The sequence below is a fragment of the Podarcis muralis genome, chromosome Z (assembly GCF_964188315.1).
Source record: "Podarcis muralis chromosome Z, rPodMur119.hap1.1, whole genome shotgun sequence".
NCBI lineage: Eukaryota > Metazoa > Chordata > Lepidosauria > Squamata > Lacertidae > Podarcis > Podarcis muralis.
The window spans coordinates 2,427,304-2,447,410 of record NC_135673.1 but is presented as its reverse complement, the minus strand read 5'-3'; the positions used below and the strand labels follow the sequence as shown (position 1 = coordinate 2,447,410).

Genomic DNA, 20,107 nt, shown 5'->3' with positions numbered 1-20,107 from the left:
GTCGGCCAAGCCTGATTTGAGCTGTAGTCCAATACATCTGGAAGGTACTCAAGATGCCAAGGTTTTGACAAGTGAGCTCAGTTTGAAAACCAGGAAAGGAAAATTCAGTAAAAAGTAATTTTAAAAGAAGACTTAAAAAAAAAGAGTCAACCCGAGAGTCCAAAGAAGTATAAACTGTACATGACCATTTGCTTTTGGGATTTAACAGCTCAAACACTTATAAATCTTTCCCAAAGACAGGACTCTTATTGAAAAAGCAGTCCCGCTGGCAGCAGAACCAGAAGGATCTAAACAAACAAAATTATACGGACACCCACCTGGCAGATTCTTTTAAGGGTATCCGGCTGTTTCAAAAACATTTGCATGTTGTATAGTCTGATTTGTAAACATGTCTGTAATTACCTGTTTTTTATTTATGTTTTCTTGATGTGGTGCTGATCTGTGTATACTTTGTTGACCTATGATCAAGGCAATTAAATATATTCTAACAATAGTTCTGTAATTGATATGCCTAACATAAAGAAGTGATGCTATGTCAAACACTGGAAACCAGCCTTCCCCAACTGGGTGCCCTCCAGATGTGGAGGCTGGAGCTGGCTGGCTGCTCAAAACATCTTCCTTAGGTATAACCAATTGCATCCTGAGCCAGTGGGGGATTTTCTTGGAAATTTTTAAGGGATGTTATTCCAGACTTAGAACTTTCTTGCACTTTTACTTTTCAGAAACAAAACCTACACATACAAGAAAATGCATTAGGCAAACCACACCATTTGAAGTTTATTATCCTTAATGACTACCAAATACAGAGGGCGTTTCAAATACACCAGGAAAGAGTCATTAAGAATTCAGGTGTGGTTTTGAAGGAGGCAAGATAGCCAGTTTAAAAGTCAAAGAAGGACAACTTGCTTCCATATTTGGACGTCTGCAACTCGCCTTCAGTTGGTGGGTTTGGTTGTGGTCTTTGCCTAGAATGATAGGGATTCTCAGGCAGTGGCCGGTCAGTCTTCACTTTGGTGACCTGGAAGAAAAAGAATCACATTGAAATGTGTGGTGAGCAGCAAACAGCCTGGAAAGTGTGACAAACAGGAAGCTTTGCAAAAGGAAGCCAGTCCATCCAAATGGTGCTTAGTGCAAACAAACCTATATCAAGGAATCCGAGTATAGAGAGGTGCCTTATTATGTACCAGAAATGGCAAAGCTGGTGCCCAGATGCTGGACTGTTATTTATTTAACTCTATAGTCACTTAGTACAAAAGTCTCTAAGTGACTTTTAAAAGCTTAAGAGCCTATAACGCCCCCAATAAGTAATGTTTCAGTAAAATCACTGCAGTAACCCAGCAGAAAAAAAGTCAACAAACTAGAAAAACAAGCTATCAGCCTTGTTGTCAAATGTCTGGGAGAAGAGGTAAGTCTTACCCTGGCACAGATGGGAGCCAAAACAGAAAAGACCCTCTGCCATGCTGTCATCCTCCAAAGTTTCTCTGAAGGGGCACCCAAAGGAGGGACTCAAATAAAAACCAAAAGGTCTGGGAGAGAGGTGACCTGAAAAATATTGGGGTCCTGAGCTGTGTGTGAGGTTAAAACCAGCACTTTGATTTGGGCCTAGGCTGCCTGTGCAGCTGTGTCAGAATTGGTGTTCCAAAATCAGCTCATCTTGAACAGCTTTCAAAGGCAGCTTCACTGAAATTGCACCACAACGACCCAATCCTGAGTTTACCAAAGTAGACTGCTTCAGCCAGATTACTGCAGCCCAGACAGCGTCATGGTTAGGCCACCAGCCTAAGCTGGTGGAAGGCACTGTACACCACTGAGGCCACCTGTGCCCCAAGTAACAGAAGTAGATAAAGGAAGAAGCCTGAACTATGGGCCAGGATTGAAGCTGAGAGCCCTTTGTATGCAAAGCATATATCCTACTGCTAAACTGAAGTCCTTCCACTCCATGTCACACACACCCCTCCATGTCCTTCAGTGATCTCCCCAAATAGGAATTAGGAAGTGGTTATTGTAAAGCTCACTTTGACCTGCAGGGAACACACATGGGTGCTTCCAAGACATCAAAATTATGGTTTAAAATAAACCATGGTTTAATGTGGGCAAGCTCCTTCCCCTCTCCTGACTGTGCTACACAGGACAGCAAACCAGCCCTAAACAAGAGAGTCTGGTTTGTTGTTATGTGCAAATTCAGGTTCCTGCAGACTTGCAGTGTAACAAACAAACTACAAGCGGGAAGCCAAAAACAGACTTTGGTTTCTGCTTTTGGTTTGGAGACAAACTATGAGCCTGTATGAACCTGGGTTTGCACATCAGGGCAAGCTAGACTCCATTTTACTTCATCCCTGCATGGCACAGTCAGAAACAGGAGACAAGGAAAGCACTTCTCTGCACTAAACCACAGCTTATTTTAAACAATGGCATTGAACACAGCTTGTGAACTGGGGTCAGAGACACAATTTGAAGCCCAGAAACCAGCTACCTTGAGAGCCAAATTTTCCATCTTGGCTGAGCCAAGAACAAACTGAAGATGACCAAAGAGAACCCCCCCTGTGTGGATGCTCATCACAATTCTCTACAAGGCAAAACTGCTGAAAAGGCTGGAATTTCTAGATACTGGCCTCAATGCTTGGGGAGCTAGCCCTGAGGAAAGACTGGCCAAGTTTGCAAATCCCTCCTGGGCCAAAATTCAGGATCAGGTGGCAACATTACCATTCAGAAGAGAGGCAAAATGAAAAACCCCTTGCAAGAAGTGACTAGGTTAACACCCAGTGCACGTAAGAAAGAGCCAGCAAACACATTCAGTTACCTTTGACAGCTGTCCCAGATCAGGTCTCACCCAGCCCAACTTATCCAGGACGCAATCATCAAAGACCTGCTGCTGCTTGCGGCACTTGCGAAGTTCTAGCAGGTTATTATAGTCAATGCAAGTCCAGTACTGGGTAAATGGCTCTGCACAATGCAGCTTAAGCTGCCTAGAAACACAAAGATGCTGCATTAATGTTTCCTGAAGTGAAAATGTAGGCAGATTGATTCTTAAAAGGCACCTTTTTATTTTGCTCACACATGGGTTTGAAGACCACAGCAAGCTATGTGTTCTCTCTGGTTACAGCTGGAGTACCACAAAACTAAGTCATAGTGAAAACAGAAGAACTCTGGCCTGTAATGCCAACTCAGATTGCAAATATTTTCTACATTCGTGCTACCATCCCCATACCATGCAAAATCCCTATGGCAAATAACACAAATATGTTTGTCAATCCAAAACTGAGAACAACAACAGGATAGCATCCAATAAAAAAAAAGTAAACAGTGTCAGTGTTATTGCCTTTCAGTTTTTCTACAAAACTGAAGGAAGAATAGTGGATTCATAAAACTGTATTTCAAGTTCTTACAGCATCTGATACATGACATTTTGGCAATTTAAAATCCAAGTCAGATGTGACCTATCACTGACAGGAACTTTTCAAAATTAGGAAGTTGTTCTTCCCATCACGGAGGGGAAAGGAGCTACAGGGCATGAATGACTCATCAATTAAAGACAATTATGGGTAACCATTTGAACTCACTATAGAATTAGAGGGAAGTTAAAAGAGAAGATATCTGAGAAGAAACGTGTGTGTGTGTTTTAAAGAACACAGCAGTTGTCACAGGCACGATAATTGCCCTAGCAGATTGTAAAAGAAATCTGGATTCAGATCCCTTGCCTTGGATGAACCTGTGTGTCTTTCAGGGTCACTTCAGAGATATGATTTTCCTACAGAGTTAATCTTGGAGCTGGGGAAGCAAGTAGGTTATGAAAAAAGAATAGTTAAAACAGCATCATGTCACTTGCTTATTTTGACATAAGCAAAATTACTTACTCACTCATTTACCGGTTACATTTATACCCTGCCTTTCCATTAAAAAAATCTGTAGGTACCTAACAGCAACAACATTCACAAGATAATTTAACCAATGTCTAATAAGACATGAGCAAAATTTGCTGTAGGGGAAGAGATTCAGTTTTCTTTTGTAATATGAACCTGCAAAGCCTTTGGGAGGCAGGATCTCAAATACTAAAAATGTATTTCTGGCCAAAGGAAGAAGGCAAAATTACTAGAAGGGCATGGGAGTAGTTTTATTTATTTGAAGGATTTTCTTTAGCCCTGCCCTTCAGGCAAAAATAAGCCCCCAAAGATCAGTAATAATAGATGGGCCTTTGGTCCGACTCACCAAGACTCTTCAAATGGCATACCTGAAGAAGTCCATTGCACACTTGTTCACTTCCTTGCCTTCCTTTAAACATTTCCGTGGGTCCTTCTCTTCCCAGCGGCAAAGCATGAACTCCTTGTTGGGCTTGTCACACTGTGAGCCATAATGATGAGCTGCTGCTTTCAGTACAGCTGAGGTTACATTTACCTGAGGAGCAAGCAAGAGAGTTAGCAACAGGCTCGGAGAGCCAATTGAATGAAGAATAGACAAACTGCAGGCATGCATTCTGCTTCTCATATATGTAAAATTGGAGTAAGGTCCTGCACTCACAAGAATGCCAAGGGGCAGCACACAATGAAACTTGTGTACTATACACAAACATTACAACACAATATATTTCATTTATTTAACAGAATTTGTATACCACTTAACTGTAAATAAAACCTCAACATGGTTTGCAAAGAATATGAAATATGGATTGAAGTTGTCCATAAAAGTTGAACACAAAACAGGTTTTTTAAAAGCAAGACATAAATAAAAACAACCAGTTAAATATATTAAATATGTATGTTGCAAACTAAGATTAGATATTAAATTACATATCAGCTTTACATCAGTGAAAGTTCTAGCTTAGTCAAGGCACAGGGAGTTCCAGAGTGTAGGAGCTACCACAAGATAATTATGAACACGCATAAAATTAATGAAATGTATAAATACAATTAATTAAAAAACAGATTTTTTAAATGATATATAGAAGTAATAACAGGTAATGTTTTATGTAGGATGACACTAATTATTAAGACAATGAGAATCTTTTAATCTTTCTATTTCAAATGATTCCAATACTGGGCGAAGCAGGTTGTCTCAAGATATGGCAAAGAGAAATTTCCAAATTCCTGTGGGAAGGGAAGAAACCTAGGATTAAACACCTGATCTTAATAGATATAAAAGAGAGAGGAGGCTTTTCTCTACCCGACCTAAAACTTTACTGCGAGGCAGCCTGTTTCACCTGGCTAAAAGATTGGTGCACGTTGCAGGATCCGGACCTCCTGGACCTGGAAGGTTTTGACAACCGTTGGGGATGGCACGCCTACCTGATATTTGGAAAAGCAAAAATTCATAACAAATTTACCAACCATATAATAACAAAGTCACTCTTTGCTGTATGCGAAAAATATAAAGACCTGATGGAGCCTAAAGTCCCTCGGTGGACTTCTCCAATAGAAGCCATAGCAGTAAAACGGAAAAAGACAGTGGTGCCTCGCAAGACGAAATTAATTCGTTCCGCAAGTTTTTTCTTCTTGCGAGTTTTTCGTCTTGCGAAGCACGGTTTCCCATAGGAATGCATTGAAAATCAATCAATGCGTTCCTATGGAGACCGTCCGGGGACAGAGGGGAAGCGCCGCGCGGCTTCCCCTCTGTCCCCGGACTTATTTTAAAGCAAGGGGCAGCGGGGAGAAGATTGTTTCTTCCCCTCTGTCCCTTCCTCTCTGTCCCCTCTTTTGAAGCAAGGGGCGGCAACGGGGAGAAGATCGCTTCTCCCCGTTGCCGCCCCTTGCTTCAAAAGGGGTCCGGGGAGAAAGAGGAAGACGCGCGCGCATTCCCCTCTGTCCCCTCTTTTGAAGCAAGGGGCGGAGGGGAGAAGATCGCTTCTCCCCGTTGCCGCCCCTTGGTTCAAAAGGGGTCTGGGGAGAAAGGGGAAGACGCGCGCCTTCCCCTCTGTTCCCTCTTTTGAAGCAAGGGGCAGAGGGGAGAAGATTGCTTCTCCCCGTTGCCGCCCCTTGCTTCAAAAGGGGTCCGGGGAGAAAGGGGAAGACGCGCGCGCCTTCCCCTCTGTCCCCTCTTTTGAAGCAAGGGGCGGCAACGGGGAGAAGATCGCTTCTCCCCGTTGCCGCCCCTTGCTTCAAAAGGGGTCCGGGGAGAAAGCGGAAGACGCGCGCGCCTTCCCCTCTGTCCCCTCTTTTGAAGCAAGGGGCGGCAACGGGGAGAAGATCGCTTCTCCCCGTTGCCGCCCCTTGGTTCAAAAGGGGTCCGGGGACAGAGGGGAAGGGGCTGGCAACGGGGAGAAGCGATCTTCTCCCCGCCGCCCCTTGCTTCAAAAGAGGCCCGGGGACAGCGGGGAAGACGCCAGCATTTTTAAAAACCTCAGGACAGCGGGGGACTTCTCCGCTGTCCGGGGCGATTTTAAAATGCTGGCGGGCGGCAGCGAAGTTTTTAAAAAACCTCTCTGCCCCCCCGCCAGGCTTCGGAGCAGCCTTCCGAAGCCTGGCGGCAGGAGGAGGTCTCTCCGCCCCCCCGCCAGGCTTTGGAGGAGGTCCGAGGACAGTGGGGAAGACGCGCTGCGCTTCCCCGCTGTCCCGGAGATTTCCCTATGGGCTTTCGTCTTGCGAAGGAAGCCCATAGGGAAATTCGTTTTGCGAAGCGTCTCCAAAACGGAAAACCCTTTCGTCTAGCGGGTTTTCCGTCTTGCGAGGCACCACTGTACTCAGGAAAGCTGGCCAACATATAAAACACTTCTAAAAAATGAAGATAACCAAATAAAATTAAAAAACTTTGAGGAAATAAGAGAACACATCTCAACTGGTTCCAATACCATCAGTTATTTGAAAGATTTAAATCTGACAAACAAAAGGGGTTCTCAACAGAAATTTCCCGATTTGAATCTGATCTTGTAAATTCTAAAAGAAAAACTCTTTCCAAAACTTATCGACTCCTCCTCGACTGGAAAGTCAAGGAGGAGGTGGTAACAGTGGCAATGGTGAGGTGGTCCCAGGATTTTGGCCATTCAATAACCATGGCCCAATGGGAAAATTTATGGAAGATCAATTGGAAATTCACAAATTGTTACACGATTAGAGAGAACTTTCAAAAAATGCAACATCGATGGTATCTAACACCATGGAAACTTTCAAAAATGTATAAACATGTGTCAAGTAATTGTTGGAGATGCGGAGACTCAGGAGCATTCTACCATATGTGGTGGGTATGTAGGAAAATACAGGTATTCTGGGAGAGTATCCATGCAGAACTGCAAAAAATGCTAAAGATGTCTTTCAGTAAAAAACCAGAGGCCTACCTCCTGGCAATAACAGATTTGTATATTCCACAAAAGAGGAAGGGTATCTTTATATATGCGACGGCGGCAGAAAGAGTTTTGATCATAGCAAAATGGAAGAGTAATGAAATCCCCTCTATACAAGATTGGATCCAAAAGCTGACAGAATATGCCAATTAGATGGTTTATCAGAAAAAATAAAGAATAAATCAAAACAGGAATTTGTTTCAAAATGGGAGGTTTTCAAATAATATCTGAAAAATAAATATAGTAGTTTAAATTCTGTTGCAGCATTTGAGGAACTTCAGTAATAGTTGCAAGGTAGATATATGAAATTAGATTTATTAAGAATAAGTTTAATTATGATAAAAGTGTGTATTGGCAATAAGTAATATGAATTTGAAATATGAAATAGATGGGAGATTGGGTCTTTAGTGTTAAGACCAATAGATGTTTTAATATTTGCTAAGAAAATTATGTGTCTATGGTTATTCTTGTGTGTAATTTGGTATTTGTGTTTTTTTTTCTTTTTTCTTGTTGTATCAATAAAAAACTTTATTAAAACAAAAAAAAAGAGAATCTGAACGTTCACTTTTAAACATTTTGTGAGAACAAGGGTCAGTATGAATGTGGTAGGAGGGAAAAGATACACATATATGTGTAATATCAAGGTTTTTAAATCAGTGGAGTGTATAATCCCCCCAGGGGCTTATGATAAGCAATACAATACACTTAATAAATCACACCCCTCTGTACACAAATGTTTTGCACAAGATTGTGCATCTTATTGACTATCAATGACATCAGCGGCCAAAGTAGTGGGAGGAGAGAAGACTGTCAATCCAGAATATGTAATTTGAATTAAAAAACAAAAGCCAGTTGGCAACAAGGTAGGAGTTTTCATACAATATAACCCTTCACGGATAAGAATCCATATTCTGCCATAGAAATCTATGAGACCCTTTGTTGTCCCTCTGAAAATTATTATTGCATTTATATACAGTAAACTTGCAGTCGACACAGGAGTTGAATCCAGGGATTTTTGCGCCTAAAGCCAAAATTGTGTATAGTCAAAGCACACTGGGTTGAATGGTGGGTGGGCTTGCCAAAGTCTTTTTTCCTGGATTCCCACCCCTTTCCCACCCCCCTTTTATTTTGTTTTTGTTTTTTTACTTTTTTTGACAAGCATTGCAGGGGTGGACTAGATGACTTTTGGGTTCCTTCCAACTCATAAGATTCTATGATTCAATGAAGCACATAAAGCTGAATGTGCTCAAGTTAAATGGAAATTGTGGGCTCGCTGTACCTTTTCCTCTGAGGAGCTCAAGGTGGTCCCACCACCCCATTATATCCTCACAACAGCCCTGTAAGGTAGGTCGGGTCGGGAGCTGGCTGCTGGCCCCAAAGGTCACCCAGTGAGCTTCACGGCTCAGTGTGGATTTGAACCACACACACTCAGCCATGAGGCTTGGAGCTAGTCCTTGGGAGAGCCAGCATGGGACAGCGGTTAGTGTCGGACTAGGACCTGGGAGAGACCAGGGTTCGAATCCCTGCTCTGCCATGAGGCTCACCGGGTGACCTTGAGGGTCAGAAGCTGCCACTCAGCCTGGCCTACCCCACAGGGTGGTTGCTGTGGCCAGAAAGCTGTCTGCGGACGAACGCCGGCTCCCTCGGCCTGAAAAGTGAGATGAGCGCTGCGCCCCACAGTCACCTTTGGCTGGACTTAACCGTCCTAGGGGTCCTTTACCGTTTATGTTACCTGTGGGGATCAAAGGAGGAGCAGGGGAGAACCACGTACACCAACCTTCAGGGGGAAAAGCAAGGCACAAATGCCATAAATAAATAAATAAATAAATAAATAAATAAATAAATAAATAAATGGCAACACCTGGTGCAAAGGGTTTGAATTCCTGTTGCCGTCCTCCTTGAGGGCTTTTATTTAGAAGAGATATTTACTTAGCTTTCATCTATTTTATTTAGAGTGGGTGGAATAGCCAAAACCTGGCCCAAAGGGGGGGGGGGCACGAGTCACTTCGACGTTTGTGTATGTGTACGTTTGTGAAATGACTTTTCTCTGACATTTTGGGTCTTAAATGGGGGGGGGAGGGAGAGGAAGCCCTTTAACAGCGAGGGGAGGGGAGAGAGGGGAGAGTCGACCCTGCCTGCAAATTGGAAGGAGGGGGCTACCTCACAGGGTCGCTGTTGTTGGTGTAGCCTTATTGCAACGCAACGCAATTCACTGCATTGGGCTTGAAAGACGCCCTTCTTTTGCTAGCTGAGGAAAGCCAAAATTTATTCGCCTTTCGGTGGATGGAGCCAGAGACCGGGACTAAAACACAGTACACGTGGACACGACTCCCACAAGGGTTTAAAAACCCGCCCGCACTTTTCGGGGTGGCTTCAGCCGCTGACCTTGCCAGCTTCCCCACCTCCCCCGACCGCGTTCTTCTTCGGTATGTAGATGACCCTCTAATTGCATGCAAAGATGATGACACGTGTCTGCAAGAGACCAAAGACCTCCTGAATCACCTGGCGGCAGCTGGCTACCGGGTGTCTAGGGCCAAGGTCCAAATCTGCCAGCCAAATTGTCAAGTACCTTGGATTTGACATGTCCCACCAGCAGCGTAATTTAATAATGGGGGGGTGGAGAAAACCGCCTATGACTCCTCAGGGAGCTCAGAAGGCGGGACAGGAACGTAACGAACAGATGAGGGGGGGGAGGGGAAACTGAGGTGGGGGTTTCCCCTCATACAATTGTGAGGGGTGGGATCAAATGCCACCTCTTTCCCCCTCCCCCCGCCATTTCTCACGCTCACCTCATCCACTTCTAGCTCCTCCAGCGCGGGCACCTCCAGCGTGGGCATAGCTGCGAGCGAGCGAGCTGTCCCGGCGTATCCCGACCAGGTCTCTCCCCTTGGACTCTCCTTCGCCACCGGTCCTCACGAACCAGGCCGGACGCTAAGGCAGAAACTGCGCATGCGCCTCCTCGCCGCCCAAGAGCACGTTATATCTGAGATACGCGCATGCGCCTAACTCCCGCCACCTCCTTCCCCGTCACCGCCACTCACTCCGTCTATGTATGTATGCGAACACGAGGAGGATTTGGGCATGCGCATTTAGCCTTTCCGCCTCAGAGGAGGGACCCAGGGGGCGTCTTCTCGCTCCTCCCCCCCGCCCGTCCGGCTGGCGGCTCGTTGCTGTGGCAACCGCAGATTGCCGGGGCCTGCGCTCCAACAGCCGGGCCGGGCCTACCTGGGCGCGGGTGGCCGGGCATGGAGTACACCGGCAGCTACTACCGAGGGGAGCGCGTCAACGGCAGGTCGGGAGGGAGGCAGAGCGGGCGGGCGAGTAATGACTCCCGTGTTGGGGGGAAACACTACGTGTGAAGGGTTTTTTCGCGTGTCGTGCTAACGTACTATTAGCGAACGGTTTTTCCTGTGTGTTAAAAAAACCCAGCAACTACATCTGAACGGTTCCCCCACCTGTTTGTTTTAAAAACAACAACAAGTGGACGGGTTTTTCCTTGTCTCCGTGTTAAAAACAACAACGTGTGAGCGGACCCCACCCCCTACCTCCATAACCATGTTAAAAAAAAACTATGTCTGAACGGGTTTCCCGTGTCTCTTAAGCAAAATACCTTACGGGAATGAGCCCCCCTCCTGTGTGCTAATCAAAATATTACATACATGTAAACGGTTTCATCCTGTTTTTTTAAAATGCCATGTGTGAACGATATCCAGTATTGGTCATTCTCGGAGTAGACCCATTGATATCCATGCATTTCCATGGATAGTTTTCTGAGTATGACTAATACTAGATTTCACTATAAAAATGGCAATGCTTTTAACGACATCAGTGGGTCTACTCTGAGTAGGAGTGAGTTAGATATCACCCAATATTATTTATTCTCCTGTGACAGTTGGTTTCAGCTGCTCAGACTTGCTGCTGCTGCTCCTTTTATTTTTTATTTACTGTTTTATGATTCTCTCCCCCCCCCCATTTTTTTTTTAAAAAGCTGAAAAACACTCTGGATGTTTTGATAGAAAAGTGGTGCAGAATGAACAATCTTATTACCACCACCACCACCCCTTAGGTGTGCATATTGGGACTCCTAAACAGTCTGACCCCTTTGTTGGTTGTGTTAAATTGTATTCTCCCTGTGGACTTTTCTGCAGGTTGGAGGGCAAGGGCTCTTACACCCTCCCAACAGAAACGAAGTATGTAGGCGAAATGAAAGATGGGATGTTTCACGGCAAAGGTGTTTTGCACTTCCCTGGAGGAAGCAAATATGAAGGGACTTGGGAAAATGGAATATCCATAGAGGTATACAGCACATACATGTACACATCTGAAGCACTCTTCCCTCTTGTGGTGCCCCTCAGCCTCAGTCACCACCAAAGGAGCCAACTCCTACGGGCCGAGGTCCCTTCACCTTCCCCCCCCCCCAAAATACTGGAGCCTCCCCCCCAATCGATGGGCATTTCCATTCAAATGGTATGCATGTGCCACATCATGTGATCAGTTATGTGGGACAGGGCTTACCTAACCCCCCCCCCCCAATATTTTGTTCAAGTTGGACTCCTGGCCACCACATCTGGGGTTGATGGGTGCTGCAGGTCAAAACAACTTCATTGGTTCCTCAGACTGGGGAAGGCAACCCTGCCTTTCAACTAGGATCCATTTCAGAGGCCATACTGCAGCTGCTCCTCTCTTCAGAGGCTAGGCCAGCATCCATTTGCAGGTTTGTTTTAATTTGCTGTTTTATTATGCTATTTCAAGCTCCCATTTCTATTATATTTTATTGCCTTCCCCTCACCCTAAGGCCCAGGGGTAGACACTAAAAGAAATATTAAAAGCAATTTAAAACAGTTTCTAATCAATCTTATCTGATCCAAGAGGTATACTCTAACGTTCCTAGGTACCTCTATCAGCACCCCTTTACCCTTGAGAGCAAAACAGAGTCTCCATGTTCTCTGGTGTGTTCATAGACCATCTGCTGTTGGGGGCTTCCCAGTGGCATTTGGTTGATCACTGTGGGGAAGCAACATGCTCTGTTCTTTATCCAACTGAGCTGTCCTAAACCCCAAACTTTCCATTGCAGGGGAAATATACTTTTGCAGATGGACTGGAGTATGAAGACAACAAATGGCATTATTGTGATGGCTATGACAGAAGGTTTTATACAGAAATCTGCAGAGGCCTGAAGCCAGCAGGTACTGCCTTGTTTAAGCTTTTCAGTGTAACAGACCAACTGCATTAATTGAGAGGGACTACTTTCTAAGACTCCTGCCAACCTAGCAGTTCGAAAGCACGTCAAAGTGCAAGTAGATAAATAGGTACTGCTCCAGTGGGAAGGTAAACGGCGTTTCTGTGCGCTGCTCTGGTTCGCCAGAAGTGGCTTAGTCATGCTGCCCACATGACCCGTAAGCTGTATGCTGGCTCCCTTGGCCAATAAAGTGAGATGAGCGTCGCAACCCCAGAGTCGGGCACGACTGGACCTAATGGTCAGGGGTCCCTTTACCTTTTTACATTCTAAGAAAAAAAAGCCTCAATAGGTGGCCCTTGGGCCACTTCAGACCCACCGCCCCAACCTGCTGGGGTTGGCAGCAGCTAACCAAATAAATAGCTTCTGCTTCCTTCCTCTTCGTTGCTATTTGCTCCCATACCTGGTTCCACTGCCCACGTTGGCTGCTGTCACTACTGCTGTGTTTTCATTGGCTATTGTGCCCTGATCCCACAGATCTGATGCCTAGGTGGGATGCAGAGGGCTTTTCTTCAGTATTAAAATGAATGCATAGCCTTTGCTCACAAGGCATGTACATGGGAGTCCCTTGAAGCTTTGGATCAAGATTATATCATATCCCCCAATATAAGTGATTATTTATTGGCTATTCTCCTTAAAGACCTGGATATTTTAAGTGACTTCTTCATATGCTTATATCAGCCTGTTTTCAATTTTAAGGCATTTCCCAGCTTACAAACCTGGATCCTCCTCGGGTCATCCCAGCAGGCTGCTATGACTGTGGTGACGGCTTCTATAACCCCAAAACCAGAGTGGTTGTTGATTACCACCACCGGTTTCTGAGGAATGCAGGTATGGCTTTGTCAATCAGATCAGCAATACAATATTTGTGTGCTTGCTATGTACATCTAATGGTCTAGTTATTGAATCCTAAACCTTCGCCATCAGATGCAATTTCAGTTACAAGGATTCAGGACTTGCAACAAAGATGTTAGCTATGGAAATGGGGGGGGTGACCTTGGGAGCATGCAATATATAATTTGGGGTTCAATTGTTTCTTTCTTAGAAATTCAGAGGAAATTGCAAAATAGAATTCTGCCATTTTATGAACAGATCATGTGTGCAGGAATATCAGACTCAGTGGAAGGCAAGGCTGGCCCAAAGCATTTTGGCACCTGATGCAAACCCCCCACCAGGGAAGAAGGGGTGAGTGAGGATCTGCATCAGGAACAAGGCGATCAACCTTATCTGGTGGTTGAGACGGGAATCACAGGCTGTTGCAGGGCAGAAAGGGGCCTGGTCAGAATCACACTTGGCAGGTGCAAAGTCCAGGAGACCCCAGGGGGCAGCTCCCACCATTTCTTCCCTTGGGGTGTGAGGAGACCAACAGCGCCTCCTATTCACTAGGCTGCTGCAGAGGCAGCATTGAAGACGGGTGTGCTGCTAAGGAGGTGGCAGATCCCGCCTGCAAGGAATGTGTGGTAGCAGGTGATGTGTTCCTTGAAGGCAGGATCTGCTGCACCTATGGGTCCTGACACCCAAGGCAGTTGCCCTACCTTGCCTCGTGGGTGAGCTGGCCCTGGTGGAAGGCACGTACAAGAACAAACTGAATTTGAGAAACTAATAATGAAATATAAAAGGCATATAAAAGCAAAAAAAAAAAAAATCAGTTAAGTTTGATACATAGTAAAGAGCAGGTAAAGGAGCATATGGTTTGTTGGACGTTTGAGCACATGGGTTTTAAGACAGCCGGCTCTACATCTCTTCTTGTTAGACCAATGTGTCTTAGGTTGCACTCTACTTCACAGCTTCCTGCTGCTCCTCACACTTCTTTCTTGAACTTCAAGATAAGAGGTCAGGCTGGAACTACAAAGACATGGCGGCTATGTCTTCCTGTAGTCTAGTTGGTTAGGGAAGGGGAGAGAATTAGAAGTAAAAAATTATTGAAATTTTAGGATATGAAATTCCCCATCATCCTGTTCTGCTTTTATTAAATTATGTAAGAGTCAGGAAGGCCACAACAGAAGGAATTTGTTTTGTATATGTTAACAGCATATACAGTAATTTATGCAAAGAAGTGAAGACAATCATCTATGCCCCCAGTAATTGATTGGCATGAAAAAGTCTGGGAATATGCTCTTATGGCAAAATTGGTTTGTTATTTAAGGAGTAAGCAAGCACAAATACAATATTTATTTATGAAGAAACAGATAAGCTTCATCCAGTATTGCCAATCTAGAGGATGCATCCCTAATACATAATTTTGTAAATCTCTTTGGGTTACCACTTATAAAGAAAACAACTAATAAGAGCAATAAATTAATAAATAATAAATAATGTATGTTATAGTTTTTCACTCTCCTGTTCAATGTTATGGTTGAGTTTGAATTAATAATTTGGAGAGTGAGTAAAGGATTGTTTTTCTGATAAGGCTGAGGATAAGAATACTGTTAAATTTTCCAAATAAGGCATAATGGTACAGGGTAAAAAAAAAGAAGTTGTATACAGTGTTAATATATTTAGGATTTCCTGCTATCTTTCAATTCCTTTTGAATTAGGGAACAAAACCAAGGTCTACAGTTTTAAAACACCCACACCCTTACACCCCCATAGTTTAACCATTGTGACATTTTGCCAAGCTGTAGTTTGCCACAAACCAGGAAACACTCATGACAGGATTTTATTTTTTAACTTTTGCATCTTGCCCCCCACCAGTTGCTTGAAGGTAAAGGTAAAGGAACCCCGATAATTAAGTCCAGTCGCAAACGACTCTGGGGTTGCAGCACTCATCTCGCTTTAGAGGCTGAGGGAGCTGGCGTTTGTCCGCTTCCGCAGACAGTTTTTCCGGGTCATGTAGCCAGCATGACTAAGCCGCTTCTGGCGAACCAGAGCAGCGCACGGAAATGCCGTTTACCTTCCTGCTGGAGCGGTACCTATTTATCTACATGCACTTTGACATGCTTTCGAACTGCTAGGTTGGCAGGAGACCAGTTGCTTAGGAAACCGTATAAGGGGTCCCCATAATTTTCTCAACAGCCTCCCACCCGCTAGGCTTGTCTTAAAGGGTTTCCCTCAATTAGCTTCATGGCTGAGCAAAGGTTTGAGCCTGGGTCTCTACTCACTACACCACACGGCTGTTAGTGTAAGGTTACCAGACCTCCCCGTTTCCTGGGGACAGTCCCCGGATTTACAAATCAGTCCCCATACAAAATCCTATCATTCCTATTGAGGTTGAAAAGTGTCCCCGGATTCATTGAAAAAAATCTGGTAACCTTATCTTAGTGGCCTTTGTAGTGGGTGAGGCAGGGAGCAGGGAATAAGTGTGGGGTTTGTGGCGTAATCTCTACTTCCAGCCGCTAAGCACGAGCAGATCTAAATGGCTCCTGGTGGCACTAGCCCAAAATACTGGAATGCGGTGGCTCTGCTGATGCATATGATAAGCACACGCTTTCCAAAAACACAGGAACCTAGACAGATCAACCCAGGCGGGAACGCCTAGGAATTCCTTTTTTTTTTTTTTAATCTCCGCTTTGAACTCTCCTTTGTTACACTTTATTACTATAAACTTACAACAGTATCAGCCCCGATTAAATGGCCCATTGTATATGTCCCGTTTTGCAAAGCAATTGTCTGCCGAGTGTCCAGGAGGGCCCCCAGGCTCTTTTTGCTTTGAGGACATGGGTGTGAAGATGGGATGCAGCTCAGGAGTCCATCCCTTCCTTTAAGGGCACCAACACAATTGAAAGAGCCAGGGCTTGCCTGACATCAGAGGAACTCCAGTAGCCCCAAGAGAAGTCGTTCAAGGCTCAAGGCCACAGAGGTGACAAAATAGGCGGGTAAATAGCCAGGCTGTGTGCGAAAGAAGCCAAGGAAGTGGTCGGGAGCGAGAGGGAACAGATCCAGGACTGCTTCTTTACAGGAAAGGCAGGAAAACCCCGTCAGGCTGCTGGCCAGGTCTTGGAAGCATCAAAAGCAGATGGCAGGAAACATTCAGAAACCTTTGGCAAAACCCTGGTGGGCTTGCTTAAATTATGCCGTTTTCCTAAAGAGCTGGGCTCGAGATCAGCTTTTTCTTAGCCTCATGCTTTCTTCCTCTTTCCTCTGCCAATTTGAGATCACAAACGTTGGGATAGGAGACCCTGCAAAGGTGAGAAGTGAGATTCTAAAGAGGGGAAAACAAGTCCTGAATGGGTCTTCACTGCTGCTCAGTACCATCATATATAGGTAGATAGATGGGTTTCATTATTTGCTATATTTTCATTCTGCTTTTCAATCCATTATTGTCTCCCAAAGCAGGACACATCAATAAAACAAAGGCAGGGAGAAGGGAAAGACAGGCCCTGCCATAAGGCTTACAAACCAGAAAAACAAGGAAAGGCAAATGGAGAGGAGCAGGAAGCAGTTTCCCTATAGCTGCTTCTTTGGCTGATTGGCAAGGCCAGGCTTTGCTCCATTCCTTGATGTTTTTCCTGGGCGGCAGCACGTGCAGCCTCCCAGTGGCCTTAGGTCCCTTTGTGAATGGCAGAAGCCAGAGTGTGATAGATACTTTGAGGTCACAGAATGTTCGCAAATGTTCTAACAGCTGGGGAAGAACGTTCAATATTTTGACTGCTCACCAAGCAATGCAGCTCAGCTCCTATGAGAGCCGGAGGAGGTTTGTTAGGTCTGAATGAAAAACAAAGTTGCAGAGGAATTCAGGACAGAAGGATCTGGGTATTGGTGTCAGGAAGGAGGGCAGAGTCAGAAAATTGAGAGGTTGTTTGCTTGTTGGTAACAGGATGCAGCTAAGTGGCAATGCAGAACATGCTGGGATAGTGGCAGAGGAAGCCTTGTGCTTGAGAAACGGGAGCCTGTGAAGGTGATAGGTGGAAGAATCAGAGGCTGAGGTAAACAGGCTTTTTGGAGTGAGGAGTGTATGAGAATCTTGGAGCCTACATACCTGAAAGGCTGAAAGGAGTATGGGAAGCTGCCTCATACACGGACAGACCACCGGTCCATCTATTGCTAACTGACTAGAAGTTGATTTCCAAGGTGTCCAGGAGGTCACATTCCCAGCCCTACCTGAAGAGTAGCTGGGGGCTGAACCTGGGATCTTTTCCAGGCAAAGCCTCAGCTTAAATATGACCCTTCTTGTAAAAAGAGCATCTGCTGTTGCAATGGCTCCAACCAAGGTCATGTGTGAGTGTCCTTCTATCATACTACTTTCTCTCACCCTCCCATGTTGGTCCAGTTTGCACGTAACCGCAAACTGTACACCACAGGCCCTTCATTTCAGTCCCACGAAGGCTGAGCCCCTGTTCCTGCCTTGCCTGCAGTGGCACGTGCCTCCCCTCCCTCCAGCGGCTCCTGAGAGCACACCTGTGCCTTTAGAAAGCAGAGCGTGCGAAGTGGCCCTTGAAACACAGGACAATTTAGTCATTTATATGCCAGTTGCCTTTTTTCTTCATTGCTGTTCCAAATTCAGAGGAGGTCCGACTCCTACAAATGTGAACTCCTTTGACAGCTCTCCAGGAATGAAAAAAAGGAATGCATTAAAAAACAAAAAAATAAATATGGTTATTTAGACACTTTGCAAATGAAATACACTGGGTTTTTGATCAATCACCTCAAGTTCTTCACTGCTTATTTTTATTTGATTTTTTTTTTAAAAAAATATGCTATACTATAACTCTTACTTGCTTTTGTATATATAATCATTGTGAATTACAAGCCGTGTGAAAGATTTTAGCTCTGGGGCATTTGCCAGATGGTTGATTTTGCTTTTTTTTTCACATGACAAAAGACATAATGTTTGTGGCAGGCCCTGAGAAATTGTTGGTAATCAGTGTATTCTTCAAAGGAACGGGCGCCAGACCTGTTTGCAAGAATGTTCAGCTTTTGCAGAAATTAATTGTGAGCACTTTTAGTCTCTGCTCCTGAGCATGGAACAAAACCAAATTGTGCCAATTGTTTTGCTGGTTTTCCATCACATAGCTACGTGAGCAGAGGAGAGGTATATGGGACGTGGGTTGTTCTTGTTTTTAACATGCTATAGTTTGCTGCCCATTTATTGATCATTTTTCTGCTTGGGCTGGGAATGTCAGAAATATTTCCATACAGTTCAATGCATAAACCTAATGCTTGGAAGCACCGCTTGGTGGTTTTGGGATGTGGGCAGCTGCTTTATTGCCCATTGCTGTGACTGGCAGTGGCTCTCTAGAGCAGTGTTTCCCAACCTTTTTTGGGCAAAGGCACACTTGTTTCATGAAAAAAATCTCGAGGCACACCACCATGCCAGATGGGGAAAGGTCACTTTTTACTTATGTAAAAAAAAATAAAAAAAAAATAGTAACAGCATAGAAGGTAATGGTTAGGCTAGCATCCCTCTTCCAAATATGCTAGGTTTTTATTTGCAGGGACTGTTCTACATGGGAAAGCATTAGCACTGTCATTCTCCCATCTGCCATCTGAATTGGTACTATTCTGGGTCAACTTACTCTGCTGCATGTGTAGATGAAAATGGCACCAAGTGTGGGGGAGGGGGCAGAACAGGTTTCAGATACAGGATATTAAGCATACACGTACTTCAGATTGAACTGGTTGCTTGCTTTGCAAGTTTTCATTTCCCAAATGACTGCCTTGGCAAGCGCAATACCTACCAGGCTCAACGCCGGTCTCGTGTTGCCGCTTCCCACGCTCTCAAGGACCCGGGAGGAGGAAGGCGTGAAGGGAATCCCGAAGGCGCGAAAACCTCGCGCATGCGCAGGCCTTCCGCCTGCGACAGCCCAGTAGGCCGGCCGAAGCGAGCGGCGATGGGATGTGGGAGGGAGCTCGCTCACCGCCCCGCGTGTGCCTATGTGGGGCATGTTACAGCCCCGTGACGTCAGCGCCACGCAGGCAGCCAGGCAGGCAGACGGCGAGAGCCCCGCGCTGGGCGGCCTCTCCTCGCCGCCGCCGCCCCGCCTCTCGCCGCCTGACTCGCCCGCCTCCCTCCAGGCAACATCTCGCGGCACACCAGGCAACGTCTCGTGGCACACTAGTGTGCCGCGGAACACCGGTTGGGAAACACTGCTCTAGAGCCTCAGGCAGATAAAGGTCTCTCCCATGTCTTACTGCTGATCCTGTATTTATTTATTATTAGATTTATATCCCACCCTTTCTCCAAAGACTTCAAGGTGGCATAAACACCACACTCTTCTAAATACCCTCCCTATTTTATCCCCACAATAACCCTGTGAGGTAGCTTAGGCTGAGAGAGTGTGCCTGGCCAAGTGGGGATTCGAACCCTGGTCTTCCAGGCCCTAGTCCAGCACTCTAACCACTGTGCTACACTGGCTTTCATTGGAGGAGCTGGAGATTGAACCTGGGACTACAGGTTTTGGACTACAGCTCCTAGCAGGCCCAGCCAGGTTGGGCATCTTGGACTACAAGTTGAAAGTCCAAAGCAGCTGAGGGGCACCAGTTTGGTGAAAGCTGCTGTTGAACACCGTGGGCCATACTGCCCAGTCACAACATGAGAGATTAATGGCTGACCTTATAGCAATGACAAGAGCTTCAGACCTTCCACACAGAACTCCCTGCTCCAACTGCCAGCACTTCTCCAAGGCTCAGCAGGGGTAACTCGAAACCCTTTAACCAGAAATGGA

The 20,107-nt window shown here is 45.4% G+C and overlaps 2 protein-coding genes across 9 annotated transcripts in view; one reads left to right on the top strand and one right to left on the bottom strand.

The window, feature by feature from the left end:
* Nucleotides 1-748: 748 nt before the first annotated feature.
* NDUFA8 (NADH:ubiquinone oxidoreductase subunit A8) lies at nt 749-10,236 on the bottom strand. Of its 2 annotated transcripts, XR_013391431.1 has the most exons (5): nt 10,057-10,236; nt 4,229-4,392; nt 2,801-2,966; nt 1,417-1,542; nt 881-1,018 (listed from the first exon to the last, which is right to left on the bottom strand). XR_013391431.1 is itself a non-coding variant. In XM_028714471.2 (4 exons), exons 1-4 carry the CDS (start codon nt 10,102-10,104, stop codon nt 881-883), a joined length of 516 nt encoding a protein of 171 aa, XP_028570304.1. In that variant the 5' UTR covers nt 10,105-10,232; the 3' UTR covers nt 749-880. The 2 variants fall into 2 exon arrangements, 1 of the variants encoding a protein (XP_028570304.1); XM_028714471.2 differs by lacking the exon at nt 1,417-1,542 and having other exon boundaries at nt 749-1,018; nt 10,057-10,232.
* Nucleotides 10,237-10,403: 167 nt separating this feature from the next.
* MORN5 (MORN repeat containing 5) overlaps nt 10,404-20,107 on the top strand; it is a 41,323-nt gene continuing 31,619 nt past the window's right edge. For 6 of the 7 annotated variants that reach the window (XM_028714470.2, XM_028714467.2, XM_028714466.2 and 3 more), the window contains exons 1-4: nt 10,404-10,559; nt 11,416-11,563; nt 12,342-12,453; nt 13,203-13,334. In XM_028714470.2, coding sequence (XP_028570303.1) covers nt 10,513-10,559; nt 11,416-11,563; nt 12,342-12,453; nt 13,203-13,334 — 439 coding nt within the window. In that variant the 5' untranslated portion in view covers nt 10,404-10,512. Of the gene's footprint in view, nt 10,560-11,415; nt 11,564-12,341; nt 12,454-13,202; nt 13,335-13,595; nt 18,053-20,107 lie in introns of those variants that run through there. The other variant, XM_028714464.2, reaches the window with a different exon arrangement.

What these genes read in the sequence shown, in the direction of transcription:
- NDUFA8 (XM_028714471.2), bottom strand. Translation starts at nt 10,104, where the DNA reads ATGCCCACGCTGGAGGTGCCCGCGCTGGAGGAGCTAGAAGTGGATGAG. An exon ending in AGGAGCTAGAAGTGGATGAG is followed by an intron (nt 4,393 to 10,056) that starts GTGAGCGTGAGA and finishes CTTGCTCCTCAG; the next exon opens with GTAAATGTAACCTCAGCTGT. An exon ending in TGTGCAATGGACTTCTTCAG is followed by an intron (nt 2,967 to 4,228) that starts GTATGCCATTTG and finishes TTGTGTTTCTAG; the next exon opens with GCAGCTTAAGCTGCATTGTG.